We start from the raw sequence: 20,965 nt of genomic DNA on the forward strand, positions 1-20,965 counted from the left end.
TAATAGGACGAAGTCATAAAATATTTGAATTTAAAGGATCGTGGGAATAATTTAATAGATGTTTTTTGCAGGCGATTCACATCTTTATCCTACCCCGTATCAACTTGTTATGATTTTTACACGGGTTTCGTACAATTTCGCATTCATTATTAATTGAAGGTTAAACACCATTGAAGAAATCAAGGGAGAAAAACATCACTGCACCATGAGAAAAAAAAAACTGTAGAATGTATATTGCAAAAAAAATACCCTTAACGTGTCTTACAGTTGAAGTTACATCTCATTCTTCCTGCCATGTTTATACGCCATTCTCCACGGGGTGGCGTCTCACGCGAATTTTAGGGGGCTCGTCCTTCCGACCACCGCTATCAGCAATTCAGATTTCATGCAAATCAACGGCGTCATTTCAAGTGGGAGAAAATGAGTGAGCAGAAGAGGGGGACGGTGAGCGCGTGCTGGCCAGTAGGCACTCTGCTATGGGAGGACCTTCTCCTTCGCTGTCCCTCTCCCTCGAAGTTGTTAACGAGCCAGATGCGCAGGATTTAGCGACACCGGAGGATCAGGTCCATGTCGTTTTCCTGGCCGTTGGGACATAATTTGTCGCAATTGTATTATTTGTTTTTTCAATCCACGGTTTAAGACCAGTGAGCATATCTGCGGAATCCGAGATACAGAATTTGACCAGTTTTCATGGCCATGGGCAGAGGGGAGAAACCGGTCACTTGTAACTTGTACCGGTGGGCAGTGGTTATAGTGTCGCTTTTGTACCAGCATTGCAGCCATGGAAGTTGTCCGGAGAATGAACTGGAGAAAAGAGAGGAATCGGCCAATGTAGTTTTAACCGGGACCGTGGAGGAAATCATGAACGTGGATCCGGTGCGCAACACCTATTCCTGCAAGGTAAAATCTACAGGTTTTTAACTTTAGATTTGAGGTACTTATCAGTGACGTAAGAACGCTGTTTATGCGTATTAAACGGTCAAATGATATCACTACTATTAATTATGTTATTAATAATAAATACTATATATTATTATAATTAAATATGTACAAGGTAATATTTAAAGATCATGCATGCAGCGACTTTCATTGGAAGGTGGTTTGTAAAGAAAAAAAAATTAGCTTTTAAGAAGTCACAAAAGCTCCTCTTTCTGAATATTAGTTAATAATATCAATCTGCGCCCAATACAATATTAATTATCTGAATAAAGATGCTTCATACAAAACAAAACATCATGAAACGTCTTTTTAATGTAGACAGATAACTAATCTTGTCCTTTGTATTATTCCAACTTCAGGCAAAAAGCAGATCATCACTGTGTAGTTCTTAAGTGGGCGGAAATTTGTAAGCTTGAACACCCTGAATCTGCCAGGGGTTCCATTCCCCTTACCTACTTTTTTTTGCGTATGCTTACTTGTTGATGAATTAATTTAAAAGCAAATATTTAGAAAGATGACACTGAGTTTCAGAAAAACAAGTCCGAGCAATAAGTGCATTTTTTTTTTGTTGCAGTGATTGCTTGTACGTTTCATTTAGTGTGTACAGTGACACTGCATGAAAAATGATATTCAAACATATTGACATATTGCAGTAATATTTTTGCAGATTTATGCAATGTAGATTTTGTAATAATCCAAAATGGTATTTTCCATTCAGAAGTGTGATGCACTGTCATTTTATATCAAACTCATTTTGTGTATAGTGTTAACCTCTCCAAATGCCCCATCACACTTCCACTATGAAGCAACCCATAATATGACTTTTCTAGAGATCAAAGTCTAGGCAAGAAAATACTGGACATCTGGATACAGAATAATAAATAGTGATAATAAGGACCCTTAGTTCTGCTCTGTCGTCCTTCCTTGGGGTCCTTTGGTTCTAGCATGGCTATGCAGTGTTTTTTGTTTTTTATATATACATGGGTTATGTGATTATGATATAAATGTTTTTTTTTCCTGCATGTGTGAGTGACTGGTGTGTGATTGTGCCCTGCGATGGGTTGGCATCCCATCCTGGGTTGTTCTCCTCCTCTGGGTCCATAGCCTCCAGTATAGGCTTCAGACCTTCCCACAACCCTGAATAGGACAAGTGGTTTCAGAGAATGGATGGATGGATGGATGGATGGTTGGATGGATGGGTTTTTTATGAATTATCCATATACTTATTTTCCCAGTATTTCTGGCATTTTATCCACAGCTTTGTAACTTCTGTGCATGCCTGTCCTGATTACTGAAGCTCCTGGACACAGTCATTTTCCTGTGCTGCAGGAATGTATGCAGTTGGAGATTAGAATCTATAGTCCTCAAGGCCATGGATTGCAGCACAAGTTTGACTCATGCATTCATTTTTCTTCTGTGAAACATAGTTATGCCAAAGCCTTAAGGCCGGCAGGTCCCTGCAGGTGCGTTAAGTATTCTGATTCAGACCTGGAAAGTGGAGTTGAAGGAACTGATTAATAACCGCAGATATGAATGCGCGAGAAAGATCAGAGGCTGGTATTTGATCATTTGCCTTGTCTCTTCAAGGTTAGGGTGTGGCGTTACATGAAAGGCAAGTCAGTGGTCGGCGGTGACATTCGGCTGGACGGAGGCAACAAGGTGATGATAGCAGGTTTTGGGGACCCAGAGATCTGCGACAACCAGATCAGCACCGGCGACACCCGCATCTTCTTCGCCAACCTGGCACCGGAACACATGTGGCCGGCCCACAAGAACGAGCTGATGCTCAACTCCAGCTTGATGAGGATTACCCTGCGCAACCTAGAGGCGGTAGAGCAGTGTGTGAAAGGTGAGGAGCATTGCAGATTCATAACTTCTGTGTTTCGCTTTCACACTGGCTTGGCACGAATAGCTTGTGATAGATTAACTGCTTTACCTATACGTCACTTGGCACAGAAGCATCTGATAAACGCAAAGTAAATTTAACCAAAGGTACCGGTATGAAGGTGGTCTGCTTTTTGGTGCTGCAAAGGGATGTACTCTTCTGAGAAGACTTTGTTAGATGTTGGAACATCGCCGGCGGAATTTGTTGATGTTCGGGTTGAGTATTGATGTTGGCTGACCCCTTCGCAGCTGTAGTGATTTCCAGATGTTTCTGCTTAATCGCTTCACTTGCGGTTGACCTGGGCATCTGCAGCAGGGCAGAAATTTGGCAAGTTGATCAGCTGGAACGGTGGCATCCTGTGATGGTGCCAGGTTGGATGTCACTAGCCTCTTCAGTATGACTGTCTGTCCTGCTGCCAGTGTTGTTTGCTGGGGACGGCAGGTCCTTAATTACACACCTGTGTCGGGAGTGGATGCAGCTGAATTAGCTGGCTTCTCTCTTTGCAAGGGAGGCCCACAAACATTTAGCCGCATAGTGTAAGTGGTACATAAGAAGACAGACAACACAATAAACACATAACATGTAACACCAATACTGATAGATTGTAGAAGTTATAGAAGATTTAGAAGTAAGCTACAGAGTGTTACTTTTCACACACTTTATGGTTCCGATTATGTGAAATGTGTAATATATACAAGTACAGGCCATTGGTTAACTGACACAATGTTACGTTAGGGAGGCAGTGCAAAAATACCCTTTTCCCCATCAGGTTTATACTTTGTAATCAAGTGGTTCAAACCTATATCCTGTTCTTGAACTTCACTGTCTTATGCTCATGTACAGTTTATGTATGTTGTACTGTATGTTTTTTATACTTTGGCTACTGTAATGGCAATTATGCATCATTAAAAACAGTTTAGTAAGATCACTCCAGTGATACATTTTTATAAGTTAGTCAATTAATCCATAACAATATTAACCTTATGGAAAATAAGTATTTTATGTATTTTGTATATATGAGGATAAGCCATTGACGTCCTGTTCATGGTACCAGTGTGCCTGTCCAGAGAAGTTTTCTGAGTTCATGTTGCACATCCAAGCCCACGGGCAAGTAGGCTGGTGGATTCTGATGTATGTCTTCAGGAAGTGAGTCGGGCCAAGCTTGTCAAAGCCCAACCTTAATTACTTGTATTTAAATGTAATTATGAGATTTTTGTTTTCTGGTTACTTGTCTTTGTGTGTGTGTGTGTGTGTGTGTGTGTGTGTGTTCCTTTTCGTACATCCTTCTTCCTCGCATAAAACAGGATGCCCTGAAGGCTGTGTTGGGCTGTGGCATTTAAGTGTTTGTGCTACACAAATTGCAATCATAAAGCTGTCTTTGTTTGCGTGTCTTTCATGCTGGTGATTGTTGCTGTGCCAGGTCTGTACCAAATTAGGCAGGAGAGGTGCCCTCTAACCAATTATCTGTATCAGAAACTGAACAGAAGCAGGTCAGCTATCATGTCCTGGCCAAGAATGTAACCATCCAGGAGATACTAGAGCTCTTTCCCAAATAGAGGGACATGAAGGAAGGATTCATGCTACTTTAATGCTAACATGCATTAATAATTGAAAAGTATATGCTTGTTTGCATCATAGGGAAAAAATCTGGGCACTTTGAATGGCAGCATATCGGGAGGTGTTACTTCCCATGTTTTTCGGTTACTCTGTCACCATGGAAACGGCATGTAGGTCATTCCCTCTGTTGGTATGGTGTGGAGGGGTGGTCTCATGTGCATTCAATTCTCAGGGTCCCTGAGATTTAGGAGGAACACACCTTTGTAATGGTTATTTATCTGATTGGCTGTCATGACAAACTTTCTAAAGACTTGCTTGAAGTACCATCGCATCCAGATAGGGCAGATAGAGCAGAGTGATTTACACATGTATTAAGTTTGCAAAAATGACCTCAAGATTTTCATTTGAATGTAGGGCTTTTAGAGGCACCTTGGGGCATGAGGCAGGGGACACTGTGGTCGAGGTGGCGGGTCTTCTCGGGCCACACAGTGCGCAGACCCTGCGGATCTGTTCAGTCTGGTTGAGATTGTGGGCCATCTCGGGGCACACAGTGCACAGACCCTGTGGTTCTGTTCATCTTGGGTGAGGTGTAGCAGAAGCTGAGCTGTAAATGGCACTGAAGCTAGGTTTGTTACTATTGTTATTGTTTAAATTCTAATTCAGTGTAATACTAAGAAATTAAAAATTCATTAAGTCATCCCAAGATAATGTGACACGCTCTCCTTATAGTACTGCTTAAGTCTGTGCCTGAAATTTGGATTATGTGTAGTATAATTAGGTCTGCAGTTACATACATATCGGTTAAGCATAATCCCTAATACTATCATCAGTTTATCACACTAATAAGCAAACATATTGTTACCAAGATAAATATATGGTAATAATCAATAAAACATGTTGCTGTCAAGCTCAATATACATTTATAATTTAACAATAATTTAAAACATGTTGGTTATAATATCAAGCTAAATATAAATGATTATAACAATTTAGCACATTCTGAAATTATAACACAAACTTATTGTTCTGACATGAAATTTTCAGCAACTACACTATAAAATGCAATTGCCGTTATTGTGGAATTCCCTTCCTTCTTTTGTCATATATTATCACAATGTGTTCACCCTAAAGGAATGTTGTTTCTGAATATTGGCTTATTTCAGCTAGATATGTGTGTGCAGTAGGGTTGCAAAGGGGCGGAAAATTTCCGGTAAATTTCCGGAAAGTTTCCGGTAAATTTCCATGGTAAGTTAAGCTTGGGAATTTTGGAAATATTCCATATTGGAAACTTTCCATGGAAATAATGGGAATTATGGAAATTAATGGGAATTTAGGAGAACTAACTGGGAATATATTATTTCCAAGCATAAATATAAACAGAAATCATAAGAAAACCTCCATGCAAAATGTTTTCAACAGATTTATTTGTAAGTACAGTAGAATAGAACACGTTTCAATAACTTGTTTCATGGATGAATAAAAACAGAAATGTTGAGTTCAATATTACCATCCCCTAACCCCGCTCATTCAAAAATGCCCCCTGTCCAAAAATCTCCACAAAGTCCCATTCAAAAGGTTAACTGAGTTAGCGACGTACGAAGAACGAGCCCCTGGAATGATCTTCAAAACAAAACAGCCAAATGAGGAAGCTAGCATCTTCTTTATGTTATACTAGCTATGGCTTATTTAGCATCTAACAGATGCTAGCATTTTATTTAGCATCTTATCAGATTGCTATCTACCAGATTAATACATTTTATGTGATATTCACAATTTAAACATTTAATGAATATATTTTCCCATAATATCATCAAAACTTACCTCACTTGTTAAGTCCACAGGCTCAAATGTGTGCCTTCAATACTCTTTGTCCTTCAGGCTCAAAAGTGTGGTCCATGTGTACATGTGATGGAGGCATGCACAGTGCCAGTAGGTGGTCTCAATAGCCATGCAGCAAGCATGTGCTCTGTACATGTGATTAAGGAATGGCATGGATATTCAAGTGTATTTGAATTGCATTTGTTTGTTTTTGTCAATATTATGCTAAAATATACTTTGCTCAACTATATTTAAGTTCCCTAAGAAGAGCCAACCTTCAATTTTGAAAATTCCCAGTTTATTCCCATAAATTCCCGTTAATTCCCGTTTATTCCCATTAATTCCCGTTAATTCCCATGGAAAGTTTCCATCTTTGAAAATTCCGGGAATTTTGCAACCCTAGTGTGCAGTGTTGGAATGTGTTGTACTTCTGCTGTTTGCATTCTAAGTAAGTGTCAGTGAGTTATGTGGTCGTAGCACTTTCTGTGTCCAAATTCACCAAAAAAAAAAAAAAGTGAGGCATTACTTTCTCTTTTTTTTGGCACAATCACCTGTAACCATGCAGGACAGCAGTCTGCTGAGTTCTGAAGGGGAAGCGGGCAGAGACTGGGGGCGCTGAGAAAATGTACAGGTGCAGACTGGCACTGGGGGGGGGGAGGGCTGACTTACCTGCTACTCTGTGCCCCGTTGATTCAGCTAAGATGTTTGGCAAGTAGCCTGTCGCTCTTACTTCTGTCCTTATCCTGTACGGGCTGCACCCCCGACAAGGGAATTTTCACACAAAGCAATTTCCGAAACTCTTTCATCTTCGTCATGCCAGTGGCTGTGGTCTTTTGAAGTGTCCTTTCGTGAAGCATTGGTAGCTTTAGCCTTGTTTTTTAATCCTTTTTCTGGCAGGAATGGTTCTGCTTTCTCAGATGGTCTGCGATTCAGACCACGGGCAGCTCATTGGAACATATTCTGAATCATTACAGAATCCTTGGGAAGAGTTTTGGCTGTGATTTCTGCACACATCTTGGTGATATAAATATTCCATACCGCATATAGACATTTCAAGGTTAATTACTGCAACATTTAGTGGAATAAATCCAGTAATGTTTCAAACTTTATTTTGTACATTTTCCTCATAGTTGCCTCAGAAAACTAAAATATAGATGAAGTCCTTTTTCTCCCTGTGAGAAAAAAGCCTGTTTTTTTGTTTTTTTTATACATTTCACTTTGGTTAGCTGTAATATTTGTGATAATAAAGGTGTCACCTACCCCATCTTGGTCTCCATAGCTTGGGGGTCACAGCACAAGGTCAGGCAGCAGGCAGCACCCCTAGAACTGGGGGTTAAGGGCCTTGCTGAAGAGCCCATGGACATGTGACTGTTCTGTCAAGGCCGGGGATCAAACCGGCGACCTTCTGATTACAGGCACAGAGACTTGGCCTGCAGAGCCAGAGCGGAAGGCTAAAGAAGCCACTGCGTATTTGAGAAACCAGTCACAGAAACGTAGAAGCTGTGCACTGAATGACAGTATTATGTTGTTTTTAATTAAAAGGTGGAAGGTGAAGTGAATGCATGAAATAGCATTGCTGGCATCCTCACTGAAGAAAGACAGGGAAAGACGGGGAAGAGGGCTGTAGCATGGAAAACAGAGGATGGGTGAGGGTGTCACGGTGCCCCCCTTGGAGATGCAATGATTCGAATTGTAGTATTTCAGGGCACAGGCTAAAAAACAAAGAACAATGCACCTGTTATCACCCTCATTCCGGAAACTGGAACAGAGGGTTACCGTATTTCTTAATCGAGACACTAATGCTTTGTTATAGATGAGCCCTTCAGCTCGATTTCTGCATAGGATGAAAACGTTCCACAGTAATACATTTTGACACCAGAAGCACATGCATGTGCTTTTGTAGGGGATGTTTTTGTTATTTACTGAGCCCAGTCCACCTTCTGAGATCCTGGGGGAGAGGTTTTACTGAATCAGGAGGATTTCTGGATTATAAACACAGACGTGACGAAGGAATGGGAAGCAGATTTCCTTCGTAGGTTGTGAAATTACATATTGGGTTGCAAACAACCGCCTCATTCCAAACAAGCTCAGAGGTTTATTATGAATTTTAGGGGACAAACCAATGATAGTATTACTAATACTGGAGAAACCATTTTTTAAACTTTAATAACAATGAGAACATTCACTTACAGTACCAGCCGAAAGTTTGGATGTGCTAAGCAGCTTACAAAGGAGAGTGATGGTGTCGAATCACATGACCTGGCCACTTGACCTAAACCCAGGAGAAAGGGTTTGGGAGGAGCTTGACCAGAGAGTGAAGGAAAAGCAGCCAATGAGAGCTCAGCACTTGTGGGACCTCCTTCAGGCTTCCCAGGAGGCCACATCATACTACTGGTGTAGAGGAGACAGTAGGGGCAGCCAGTCCCTGGAGTAACTGGGGTTAAGGGCCTTGCTCAAGGGCCCAATGGTGGGATCACTCTGCTGACCAGGGATTAGAACCAGCAGCCTTCTGAGTCCCAACCCACAGAGTCCCCACAGCAAATTATTTTTCTTTTGTTTAATACTTTTTTGGTCAGTGCATAATTCCACGTGTTATTTTGTAGTTGTCTTTCCAGTTATTCTAAACCTTTCTATGTGTATGCGTGTCCAAACTTTTGACTGGTACTGTACGTGTCTCTTACTTCACAGATAATGCCAGGATAAAATTAGAACAGGTGTTCTATGACCCCAAAAGCATTTCTACATTAACATGAGTTTCATGTAACTAAGATATTTACTACCTACATCATTGATGTTTCCTTGGAATCTGTCTCCCGTCTGACTGGAGCTCTTGTGGTGCAGACAGTCATGTGTATTAATTAAATGGCTTTTTTCCTGTGTAGATTTTCCTAATGTGAGGGTATAAAACATAAAATCCAGCAGACTTCCCCATTCTGAGGTACCTGGAACTGGGTGTGGTGAAGGTTTAAGCAGGATCTTCTGTGCCACATTTCTGCTTTGGCTTCGTGGTCCTCCAGAGCAGGTACCCTGGCTTGCACGGCGCAGTCCTGGATTCTGGGGCCATGCAGTTCAAAGGTTTATGTCTATTGATAGAAATGCTTGTTTGTGGTGCTATTGTGATGCATATTGACTGTAATAAAACAATTTGGATCAATAAATAGCTTAGCGGGATAAAAGTGCAGCTGAGAAGCTTTGGCAGATAACGATCTCTTTAAATGTACCTTTCGCCACTGGAAGAGTACAAGTTGAAAATGTTTGAAGCTTTTCTCCGGCCTCTCTTTCTTTGGCCCTAGCGGGATGGTACTGGCCTTTCTCTAGAATGACCCTGTCTATTGGATACGTTCAAATAAAAGTAGAAGCCATTTTAATAGAGATACTTCATTGATCCCATTGCTACCCCATCTTGCCGTCCATGACACACATATAGGTGTAAGTAACGTAGCAGCCACTGGTACCGGCTGCTCAAAAAGGTGCTGAGACTGGGGCTCGAACCAGCGACCCTCCAATCACAGACATAGGTGCTTAGCCCTCTCAGCTATGCTCTGCCTCCCAGAGTTCTGTTGCTTAATTTCTGCTCATAGAACAAAGGTGTATTGCAGTCGTTCAGCTTGCATTAAAGCCACAGTGATGCATCCCCTGGAGCTGTTCTGCATGAGAGGCTGGACTGGGGTAGGAAGTGGCAGCCGAACTAAAGCTGCCCACTGATTAACTCAGGAATGCGACGCCGCACTCCGGCAGCCCCGAGCCGGTGCGGGAGATTAGTGGGGATGTAAGTGTTGTCTTTGCAAACAATGCCAGGGAGTGATAGCTTTTAGGGTTAAACAGATAGCATTCTTTCCCTTAGCAATGTGGAAGTTTTATGCGAAGTTTAGACACTTCTGTTCTGGAAGTTTTTAATTAACTGATTAAAAAATATGAACTTGTGATTAAATATTTCGAGTCTGCAGTGGCTCTTTCTGTGCAGAAAATGAGCAGTATAGTTTTCTGGTTCTTCTGAGATGTTTTTTTTTTTGTTTAACTGTTTTGCAATAAGGGAGTTATTTCTGTGTCCCAAATACTAATCACCCCAACACTTCCAGAGTTGATAGACCCTTCACCTTTATTCTGTAATCATTAGATTACACACACACACATATATAAATATAAATTTCCCATCACTAAATGCTTTATCACTATAATCTCACTAAGCGTAAATTGCAGATATGCTGAAAACACAGAATATGAGCATTGTGTTAACCTTAAATAACTGTATGATACAGAGAAGACTGAGATATGATTTATAAAGCATACACTGAAGAACATTTAAATATCAATTAACTTACAGGAAAAAAAAACTTCATTTGCTGTAGACCTACTTATTTTTCCAATAAAATTATTGTATTTAAATGCATATTGTTTATAACAAGATTATTGCTAAATGTCTGCTTGCAGGGACCTGTTTTTTACTTAGTTATTTGGAGTCAAACCTTGCATTTTTGTACAATGTTTGTGGTACATTTTTTTTGTGGTACTATAGTTTAAGAGTGTTTGTATGGTCATTAAACCATAGTTTTGATTAGTTTTATTTTTTGGGGAGCTTTATAAATGCAGGGTTCTCTTGGTGACTATGTTCTAATTGTTTGTGATGTTGGCTACATTGCAACTTGAGGCATTTCTGAATTTCACAGTTTTAATAAACTTTAAATCGAGTTGCTGTGACATACTGGTCTTTACCCTCAGGTATTGTCAAAGTAGTACTACAATAAAAGAATTTTGAAATGAAAAAATAGTGATTTACTGGAGATATAATCACGTTAATTTGCCAGAACTAAATTAGAAGTGAACTAGGTTTGGGAAAATATTCAGCCTGCGATTTCAGATGACATGACTGAGGCCAGGGTTGTGCTCTGAATAGTCTGGTCGGCAGGTTGCTATGTTCTTCAATAAAACTCAAGATTCTCTCCAGTCAAGACGGAGCCCATTCCTCATCTAAACACCGGTATGCATGTTCAATAGTCACTTTAGTTCAGTAGTCATGACTAGGTATGTCCAGAGCAGTACTGAAATATCGATTATTTTGTTTTGAATGGTTCATATTTGAGAATCAATTCTAATGTTAAAATATTAATGTTAAAAGATATTTTACCTGTATACATAGAGTACTAACACAAACCTAACCTGGTATAGCTTACTACCAGAGATGGATAGCTCAGGTCCAGAAAGTAAATTGCAGACCAAGATTTTGTTTCAACCAACCAAACTGAGGATTGCGGGTTACAGTCACATAGTGATTGACACTGTTAAGTGTCAGTAGCAGATAATCTGATTCATAGTTCTTATAATATACTTTTTCTCAATACTTATTTAAGCTACTGCACAAGAACATTTTCCTGCTATCAAGACCACCTGCCTCAGTACACTGCAGTGATCACTTTACCATCTGCGGCTGTAAGAAGCAGAGTCTGACCGATACAAGATTTTCCAATATCAGTTCTGATATCTGAGGATTTAAAAATCTGATAATGATGTATCTGCTGATATTCTTTTCTTTTTTCTTCAGGAATGCATAATGTAAACAAAGTTTTTTTCCAGGCATTTATTATGTGTAGTTATTCAGCAGCCCTCACCAAGATATCCTGGCATATTGCAGTTTAAAAATAAACGTGTGTTATTCTCATAAGTATTACTTTGAACAAAGTACAACAAAATATATTAAAATTTTGATAAACACGTTTGTTGCTGATAGTGGAGTTACAGTGTGACCTCTCATGGACAAACTATGCAACGACAACACTCATATCATGACTGAAGGGTTTATCTTCTGTCTCTCTGTTTCTTTTTAATTGTCATTTATCAGCTGTTATAAATGCTGATAATGATATATCAGAAATTAATATATCGGTTGATAATATCGGCTGGCCGATTTATCGGTCAGACTCTACACTGTAAAAAAAATCCCGTAGTTTTTACGGGAAAAAACTGGCAGCTGGGGTTACCAGAATAATTCCGTAAAATATACAACAAAACAGTAATTGCTTTTACCGAATAACATGTCAATCTTACAGTATAAACCAGTAAATATAACAGAAGTCCAGTGTGTTATATGCTGGTTTAAACTGTAAAATGTACATGTTATTCAGTAAAAGCAATTACTGTTTTGTTGTATATTTTACTGAATTATTCTGGTAACCACAGCTGCCAGTTTTTTTCCGTAGAAAATACATGTTCGGTAAAAGCAATTATTGTTTTGCTGTATATTTTACGGAATTGTTCTGGTAACCCCAGCTGCCAACACTCTCTTGCCGAGGTAACACGCTCTTTATTAGTAGTCCAGAAAAGAACTACACCAGGCACCCAAAGAGCATCGAACCACTTATATACAGGAAACACGAGGTTGTCAGACGCTCAACTGTAAGACGCATACACGGTGGGAGATTTACGGACGCTAATTACACACGAGGATCGGACAGGGTACACATAAGACACAGGTAAACACACGCGACAATAAGGAAATATAACCATTAGCAATAACAACAACAATACAAGGGCTATTTACAAATGCGCGCGGGGCATGCTGGGACATGAGCCCCGCCGGTGCTGCAGTATTTTTTATCACCTCAGTGGAAAAATACCTTCTTATCAACGGACCAGAGGTGTTGCCATGAGGCGAAGTTCTGACGGTAGCCCCAAATGTACCGTCAAAAGCTGTCTGACAAACCAGAAATCCTGAGTTGTGTGGACTATTCCTTGTTGGTTCGTATCGCACGTAGCAAAAAGCAAGTGTTGATATATCAGTTTTACTGTTTCTCATCTGTAAAGCACAGAATATTAATTTGTAAAATGTAACACGGTTTCTTTCAGTATAAACAAAGTTGACCTGATTAAAAAAAATATTATTTTCACACCGTTATGGTGTAATTTTAACTGTATTGTACTGGTTTTTATATTACAGTTTGTTTGCGTTTAAACTACAGTAATTTGTTAACTCTACCAAAAATTTTAAAAAAAAAAAAACATATTTTTACTGAAAAATTAACAGTTGTTTTTTGTTAAGTATTTTACAAAATCTCAATGTCAAATATACGCTGCTCTATTGTTTTTCCTTTTACAGTTTTTTTATGTCGCTATTTTACAGAATTTCTCAGTTAATTTCACGGACATTTTTTACAGTGTAGTATAAAGTTGGATGATTCAGCTTTTTGGCTGCTAGCATGGTGAGTTCTACCTAATAATGCTTGTAAGATTATATAGGCTGTACGGTGTCGGACTACAGGTTACAATATAAAATACGCTGATGTACGTATTTTCATATCGTATATATCGCAAGGACTGTCATAGCTGGGTTAAGATAATAAGTTATGCTAAAACATTTTTTTACTATCTCAGGAAACAATTTAGCAATGTTTGCAATTTTAATGAGTATGCAGAAGCTCAGTGTGCAATTCTGGGACAATCATAATCATTCTTGTGCTTGCTGTTGGACTCGCTCAGACATTGTGCCACATTTGTGAGAAATTCAGCAAAAAATGAGCGAGGAGGAGAAAAGTGAACAAAAACTGGTGACCAAGAGATATTTGTCTTCCGCTCTGTGGAAATATTCTGGATTCCATAGAGACAATGGCAAAAGCAATTGCTGTGTGGACACTGCTTTCTGTCTGTTAGCACAACCTGTGACATCACCACCAACTTACCTGACACTCTGTTGGTACATAATAAGTTCTTTTTGGCTATAGTTTGTTTTGGGTAAATTTCTCAACTCCTTTTTTTGTTTTTATTAATATTGCAACATTAATTGCAAAAAATTCAGTTTTTTCAACATTGTTCATTATTATTTCCCATTTAATGGACACAAAAGACTAGAATATCGGTACTGGGATCAGATTCAGCGATACCAACATTTTTATTGGATCAGATTGGATCGAAAAGAAAATCGGTGGCATTGCCCATCCCTAGTGGACAAGAGAGAATGCAGTTGCAGGAGCACTGGCTTAAAAAATCTTAGTCCAAAAATAAGTAAAGCAGAGAAGTCCAAGTTGTAACCAAAATCCATACTCGGGAAGAAAGTTAGAAGATCAAACCCAGTAGATACAATTGAGGAGAAGACACACGGCTAAAGCAAGAAAACCAATAGAGAATACTAATTCCGTAACATTAATAGAAATACACAAAACTTTGCGAAGAAGTAACTGAAAACAAGGTCCTAATATATGCAACAGTCTGAGTTCATTAGTTACAGGTGTGCTGATTTTCAGAATGCCGTCATTCATTTTGATTTATACACAATGGGAACTGATTGTGTGCTTCACAAAACCAGATTTTGATTGTGAAATGTCTGTCATGTTATCGAAAATTGCGGATAATTGTTATCATAGCATTCAAGTTATTTTTTCTTTACTTCAAGGCATCATTTATCTTAAAATTCCCTTAGGATTCCCGTTAAACATAACTGAATTGCGAACGATTGAATGATTTATTCATTTCCCTCCTTGATGAAAATCATTCAAGGAACAAAATCCAGTATATTTCCTTTGGATGACCATTGAAAATAGCTGGAACACGTTTTGTCCATTTTGAGTACATAATGTTCATTGTGTATTCATGTTGGATTCTCTAAAGGCACATAAAATAGCTGTACACCTTTACCTCTATCCCTTGAAATTAAATGACTAAATCTTGATTATCTACAATATCTCCGTTATAAAAATGTGTTGTAGGTGCAGACCTATTTCTTTCTTCATTGCCACCAAAAGTTTCCTCTGAGTGAAGCATTAATCTCCCATGATTCACGTATATTACCAACACAATAGCTTGTGGCATTATCCACTAACGCCACCTACTTTGCTTTACTTTTGTTGGGCATAGATTGTCCGTTCCTAAAACAACTGCCGTATGATTGGTTGAAATTGCCCTAGTTTCTGTGTTGTGATTGGCTGATATGTGCTATCAAACAGTGCTGTGGACAGTTTATCGAAGTTTCTGATTTTATCATCGTTTATATCACCCAGCCCTGCCACACACATTGTTAACCTCTGGTGACACGAAGGGTGGTGAAAATTGTGCACTCTAGAAAAGTTGAGGTCATTCTGTCGAGCTGATTCCAATATCGTGAAGCAATCTTGAGAGGAATCTCAGGGCTGCCAGTATTCACACATGTGGTGTGACAGTGACACTTTCAAACTCTCGATTACGCTCACGTAAGAAATCTTACAGCAAATCTATATTATTTCATTATAAACTTAAAATTAGCTACATCAAAAGCTCGAGTTTGCCTCAAATTGAAAATCTCTCTCCAGCTAGCAGACCAAAATTGGCAGCCCTGGAATTTTCATGGAAACAATGCAAGTCACTGAAACAGACTCACCCGTTAAGTTCTTTGACTGCTGTTTCAGTAATTTGTACCCCAGTCCACTACAGTATGGATCTCAGATTCTTATATGTTATGATGGACAAGCATCTCATAATAGTAGCTACTAACTATTATGCTGTCATACCGAGATGGTTGACAGAAAGGTCTGCGTATACTATAATATGATTTGTATGCATTTCTCTGTTAGACCTTTTGTTTTTATATTCCTTGCATTTTTAAGGTTGATTGAAAGATGTGGGAGAGATTTTTTTTGCTTTTGGATCAAATTGGGCCTTAGTGACCTGCTTTGATGAGTTTTCCAGACATGTCATGCATGACTGTGTGAGTGTTGTGTTTGTAAAGTATCCAGTTGCAGAGAAACCACATTTAGAGCAGATCGTTTTCAGTGCTAGCAAGTGCCAGTCAGATGTCACTGAAAGATCTTCAGGTTATAACCACTTCAGATAAGTTATTACTCGTTATTACTCTTGGGGATTATTAAAATGATCCTGGAAGCTATGATTACGAGAAAAAATAACTTTTTAAGGGCAAATTACAGCACTTGTTTCACAGTGTGAGCCTGCAGAGATTGCCAGGAGGACAAAGCAGAGCCTTTGAGTCAGCTGTGGAGTCCCAGATGCATGAAGAGAGGGAGGAACGGGGGCGCGGGGTGGGGTGTGGGGGGGGGGAGGGTGTTGGTTTTTAGGAGAAGCTGTGCTTTGTTGTTCTCTCTTCATCAGTGTTGAATGTGAAGATCTTGACCAGGCAAAAGGTAAAACCCGGATTCTGACCCCACGCCTGGCTGATCTGCTCACACAAAGATGGTTCATCACATCACATTCTCATTGCGTTTTATTCAGCTCCATAGGGACACGTTCTAGGCCTCAACTGGTAGAGTTCTGTGCAGTGAATGGGCCTAAAGGATATAAGTAAAAGATCAGCTAAACTATGCTGTGGGGAAAGGTGTTTTTTATCAAAACCTTAAAAAGCTGAGAATTATACTCCTGCTGTAATAAAATTTAATGAGATGTATGGAATTTACACTCTCTATGAGCTATGCAGGAGATATCGGAAGTGGTTATGTTCTTAATGTCATTTCCAATTGCTCCACAGGCCAAACGCACACCCTAAATGCTCCTTCTGCATTTACACTCACGAATACCCAAACCTCCGTTCTAGATTTATCGGTTTTAGGTTCGTAGTGTTTTTGTTGCTCTCATAGGTGAAGGAAGCCCCTGAAAATAGGACGTATTTGAATTCCATGAATTTAACATGGACTACAGAGCTGGTTTTTCTGGCGTGCCGCTTTTCGGCAGGAGGTAAGGGGTCCGTCTCTCCTGGCCTGAGTGTGCAGGAGTCTGGGTGCATCATGGATCTGATGCTTATTTTTCTCCACCTTGCTAATTTGTTCCTGCCTTGCTCCCGAAGGGGCGGGAAACAAAAGCTCCCGAATTCAGTCTGACACCTTCCCCTCCCACGCCTGTCAGACTGGGCCTGGGGAGACGAGGCCGCCCCCCTCTTCCCATATCCGACGAGGTGTTTTTCTGTCCCTCTTCACTTCCAGCTCCATGACTGCTTTTCTTGGGAATGCCGACTACAGCTCTGTTTCAGGAAGACTGTGTACAACCTGTCGGACACTGTCAGATCAATTTTCTTCAAGTCAGTTAAGATATCTTGATAGACAAAAGAGGAGTTTGGGTATCACTGGACACCAGGTGTGAATTCTGTGGTAGGCATTATGTGATTGTACAATTACTGCACTGGCCACCAGCCAGTAATACTTTCTTACCATGCAGAACATAATGGTGATAGTAATGTTATATTACATTTTGATAAGGATTCCTGTAAACAATAAACCTTTAAAAGTGAAACTACATGGGATCCTACAAAAGTGTGATTTGATGGTGTAAGGAGGTAGTATGTGGCTTAGCCTCTATGCTCGTGATTGGAAAGTCGCTGGTTCGAGCCCCAGCCATGGCTGAACAATCAAATGTCTGTGGGTCCTTGAGCAAGGCCCTTAATGCCCAGCCCTATTCTATTCTATTCTGTTACTATTAATTCTTTAGAGGTAAATATGTTGCCTTTCCCTAAAGTCTCTGGAGGGTCACTCATCATAGGACTGTTTGAGGGGAAAATCAGAGAGAATGAGATCATAAGAGTGTAGCTAATGAATCATAAATGGAGAATTTATTTCTCACAGTCTATAGACATCAGGCCAGATGTTTCATATACACTTTGCTGTGCTCCTCTGTTCTCTGGTAGCAGAATGTTCTTAAGGCAGTTACTGAAAACTGGAAAGTTAGTGAGTCATCCCGTTAGTATAGCAAGGCAGTGGAGCTTATTCTCACTCTTTCTACGCAGACATTTATACGTAGGTGGCTTGTTGAGGTTTGAAGGAGTTCTTTTGGATGATCTATTGGGGATACCTGACTACTAAGAAACAGCATCCAAGAAAATGTGGATCAGACCCTCATTTCAGATCTCTTTTCATATCTTTGCCAGAAACTGATATTAACCGTGGTATGTGTGTTTTCTTTGACAGTTTAGTTCCGGTAAAAGAAAATTTGACAGTAGCTTTGTGCTGCCTGTTCTAGTGGTGACCTAGTAAACTTAAACAAAGGTGGGAAACTCATAAAGCACAGAGGACCTTGAGGGATTCTGTAAAACTACACCACATGTCTGTGTTTTCACACAATTATGCACCATACCAGAGCTAGACGCCATGGAGGAACAGCTGCTTAATGTCTTTGGTGATCGACTGTCGCCGGCGAACAATTCAGAGATGCATTTTTGTTCAGCTGTCCACTCTGTTTGATCATTTTGAGTTCATTATGAAATGATTCATAGGGTTCAAAAAGAGTACCTCTCCGTTTGGAGCTGAGTGACTCTCTTACGCTTTCCGTTGTGGCCATTTTTCTTCTGGATATAATGAAATTATTCCGGCATTGGCATCGCCGTGATGCACGCTACAGGATAGGCGCTGCATTGTGGCTCCCTGTGAAAGAGTTTCTTGTCGTGATGCCGCTCTCTAGCCCAAGCCGTGTAACTGTGAAACTACATAAATCTGACAAAAGTCCAGGAGAAATCGCTACATTGCAGGTACAGAGCCCTCTGCACATGAATGCAGGACATTGATTATTATAAACTAAAATGCCTAAAATGTCTTTTTTTCAGCTTTCCAGGAGAATAATTGCTTTTGTGAACTTTGAATATAAAACTCTTACACTTCCTTTATCATTAAGCATAAAATCCAGAACTGTGATTAAAGGAGAACAGTGCAGTAGTGAAATACTAGAAGCTGTAATTAAGTTAGTAAAAAGGATGGATTGTTATTTACCGATTAGCTTAGTGTTATGACAGAGGGGCGGGGCCTTGGTCCTTCTTGGGAGGGTGAGTCAGGTGACTGTGTGTTAGATGGGAAAGAATATGGATGCTGTGGGACGGGAGTGAAGTCAGGTGACAATTCATTTAATTACGTTTCACTTTCACAGTCATCTTCCTCCACCTCTCAGCTGTCTTATGCTCTCTTTTCTCTTCTACCAACTAGCAAATAAAATCCCTGTTTCTTCCCTCCAGTCTCGGTGTCACGTCTGTTTTCCGTTCTAAATGAAGCATATTTTACACGATCATTGTGTGGTTTGATTCATGGCACCTGTTTCTCATTCCTAATGTGCCAGAAATCAAATGAAGCATCAGTGTTAAAGTGTGGATCTGTGTGGATATGCAGCACAAAACACACAAAGAGTCGAAAGATGTTGAAAGTACTGGTACTGTGTGTGTGTATGTATGTATGTATGTATGTATGTATACAGTCAACGCAGGACTCATACATATGAAGGAAGATCACTGCCTTGGAGTTTATCAGCTGTTCTAGAAGGGATGTGCTTCAAAGTAAGGAAGCATTCAAGAAAGGGGATATCTGGAGGGAATAAATAGATATAATAAAGCGACTATCAGAGAAACATAATAAATTGTCAGATAAGATGTAGAAACTGTATCGCTACTAATATTATGGGTGAAAACCAGGCTTCTTAACTGTCGAAATGGGAACCTATAGCACCTTGTGCATCTTCATAATGCCTTTATAATGCGTTCGTAGAACATTCAGTGCACCTTCTTAATGCATCCATAGAACATTCATAAGCAGCATGTAATAATACCTTAATGTCCTAACAATCCTTAACATCCTTAATGTACGTTAATAACAAATATTATATGATTATAACCCAAATCCTCCTCCTACTCGTGGTACGTGACACTCACAATTTGCAGTACCACTATATAACGCTGTAGGGTCTCTGTAGGGGACCACCATCTCTGGTCCTTGTGCAAGGGGACTCGAACCACTGCTACACTGGGACTCAAACCCGGTGTCATTGGGAGACTTCGGCCCCAGTGTATCCAGGGAAGCCGCCCGCAGTCAATACCGCAGATGAATGATTATTAAAATCTAAAAAGAGTTCAGGGTGAGGCTGCATGTAATCAGACTATTTATAATTGCCCACAATTAGGCTGAAACATCAAAGGATGTGTCATTTTGCCCAAACTGTGTCTTGCTCTGTATCTCTGCTGAAGGGGGGTGCAGTGTGCTGTGTGTAATGTATGTATTTAAGTAGTGGTGGAGTACTGAAGTACGTTAATGGTGAGGTAGAGGTTGGGTTTGCTCTCCATAAGGGGGGTGGTGTCTGTTATTCCCTCATTGTCTCTCATTACATCACTGTTCTTTAAAAAAAATAAAATCAGAGAGATTCCTCCGTGACTGATTCACTGGACACGGGTGTTTGGACACGGAATGAGGACATTTTATTGGCGTCCTAGGGGTGCATCGAGTAACATTTCTGTTTTTCTGTATCACAAGCAAACTGGAAACCCCTAAGAACTAGACCATTGCTCACAGTCTATTTCACGCACAGAGTCAACCTGCCATCTGCAATTAGCAATTAATTTCAGTTGAATGGAGGGTCCTACCCCCTGACCTCATGTCTTCCCACAAACAGGCTCAGTATCCCAACATTTTGGGGGGGGGGGCGCATCTACATTTTATTGTTTACTAAACTATTCTCTTCTTGTGAAAGACCATTCTATTATCATTTATTTATAATTAAGTTTAGAACCACAGTCGTTTTTTGTGGGATTATTGTTGCTTTTTCTCTTTGAACATCTTTTAGGTTGCAGTACATATATGTTTGTCCCAGGCTGGCAGAGTAACCACAACACTATTAGATAAAGCTGAAGTATTGGTTTATCTGCTATACAAAGGTAATGTGCACATTCTGTCAAGTGAGTTGATAGCAGAAACCATTATCTTACACAGCTGGTCCACTGTGGCTGATAAGGCACACATAGGCTGTCTATCTGTGGGCACGCGCTTGTGCATTATCCCACTATTGCTGTGTCCGTATGTTTGATCTTCAGGGCTAGGGGAATCTTTTTTTACTGTT

At 40.0% G+C, this 20,965-nt stretch overlaps 1 protein-coding gene across 8 annotated transcripts in view; it reads left to right on the forward strand.

The window, feature by feature from the left end:
* Positions 1 to 416: 416 nt before the first annotated feature.
* Positions 417 to 20,965, forward strand: part of LOC111853106 (agrin-like) — a 193,958-nt gene continuing 173,409 nt past the window's right edge. For all 8 annotated transcript variants that reach the window (XM_023829692.2, XM_023829710.2, XM_023829728.2 and 5 more), the window contains exons 1-2: positions 417 to 900; positions 2,527 to 2,788. In XM_023829692.2, coding sequence (XP_023685460.2) covers positions 691 to 900; positions 2,527 to 2,788 — 472 coding nt within the window. In that variant the 5' untranslated portion in view covers positions 417 to 690. The remainder of the gene's footprint in view (positions 901 to 2,526; positions 2,789 to 20,965) is intronic.

This window comes from Paramormyrops kingsleyae, chromosome 8, assembly GCF_048594095.1.
Source record: "Paramormyrops kingsleyae isolate MSU_618 chromosome 8, PKINGS_0.4, whole genome shotgun sequence".
NCBI lineage: Eukaryota > Metazoa > Chordata > Actinopteri > Osteoglossiformes > Mormyridae > Paramormyrops > Paramormyrops kingsleyae.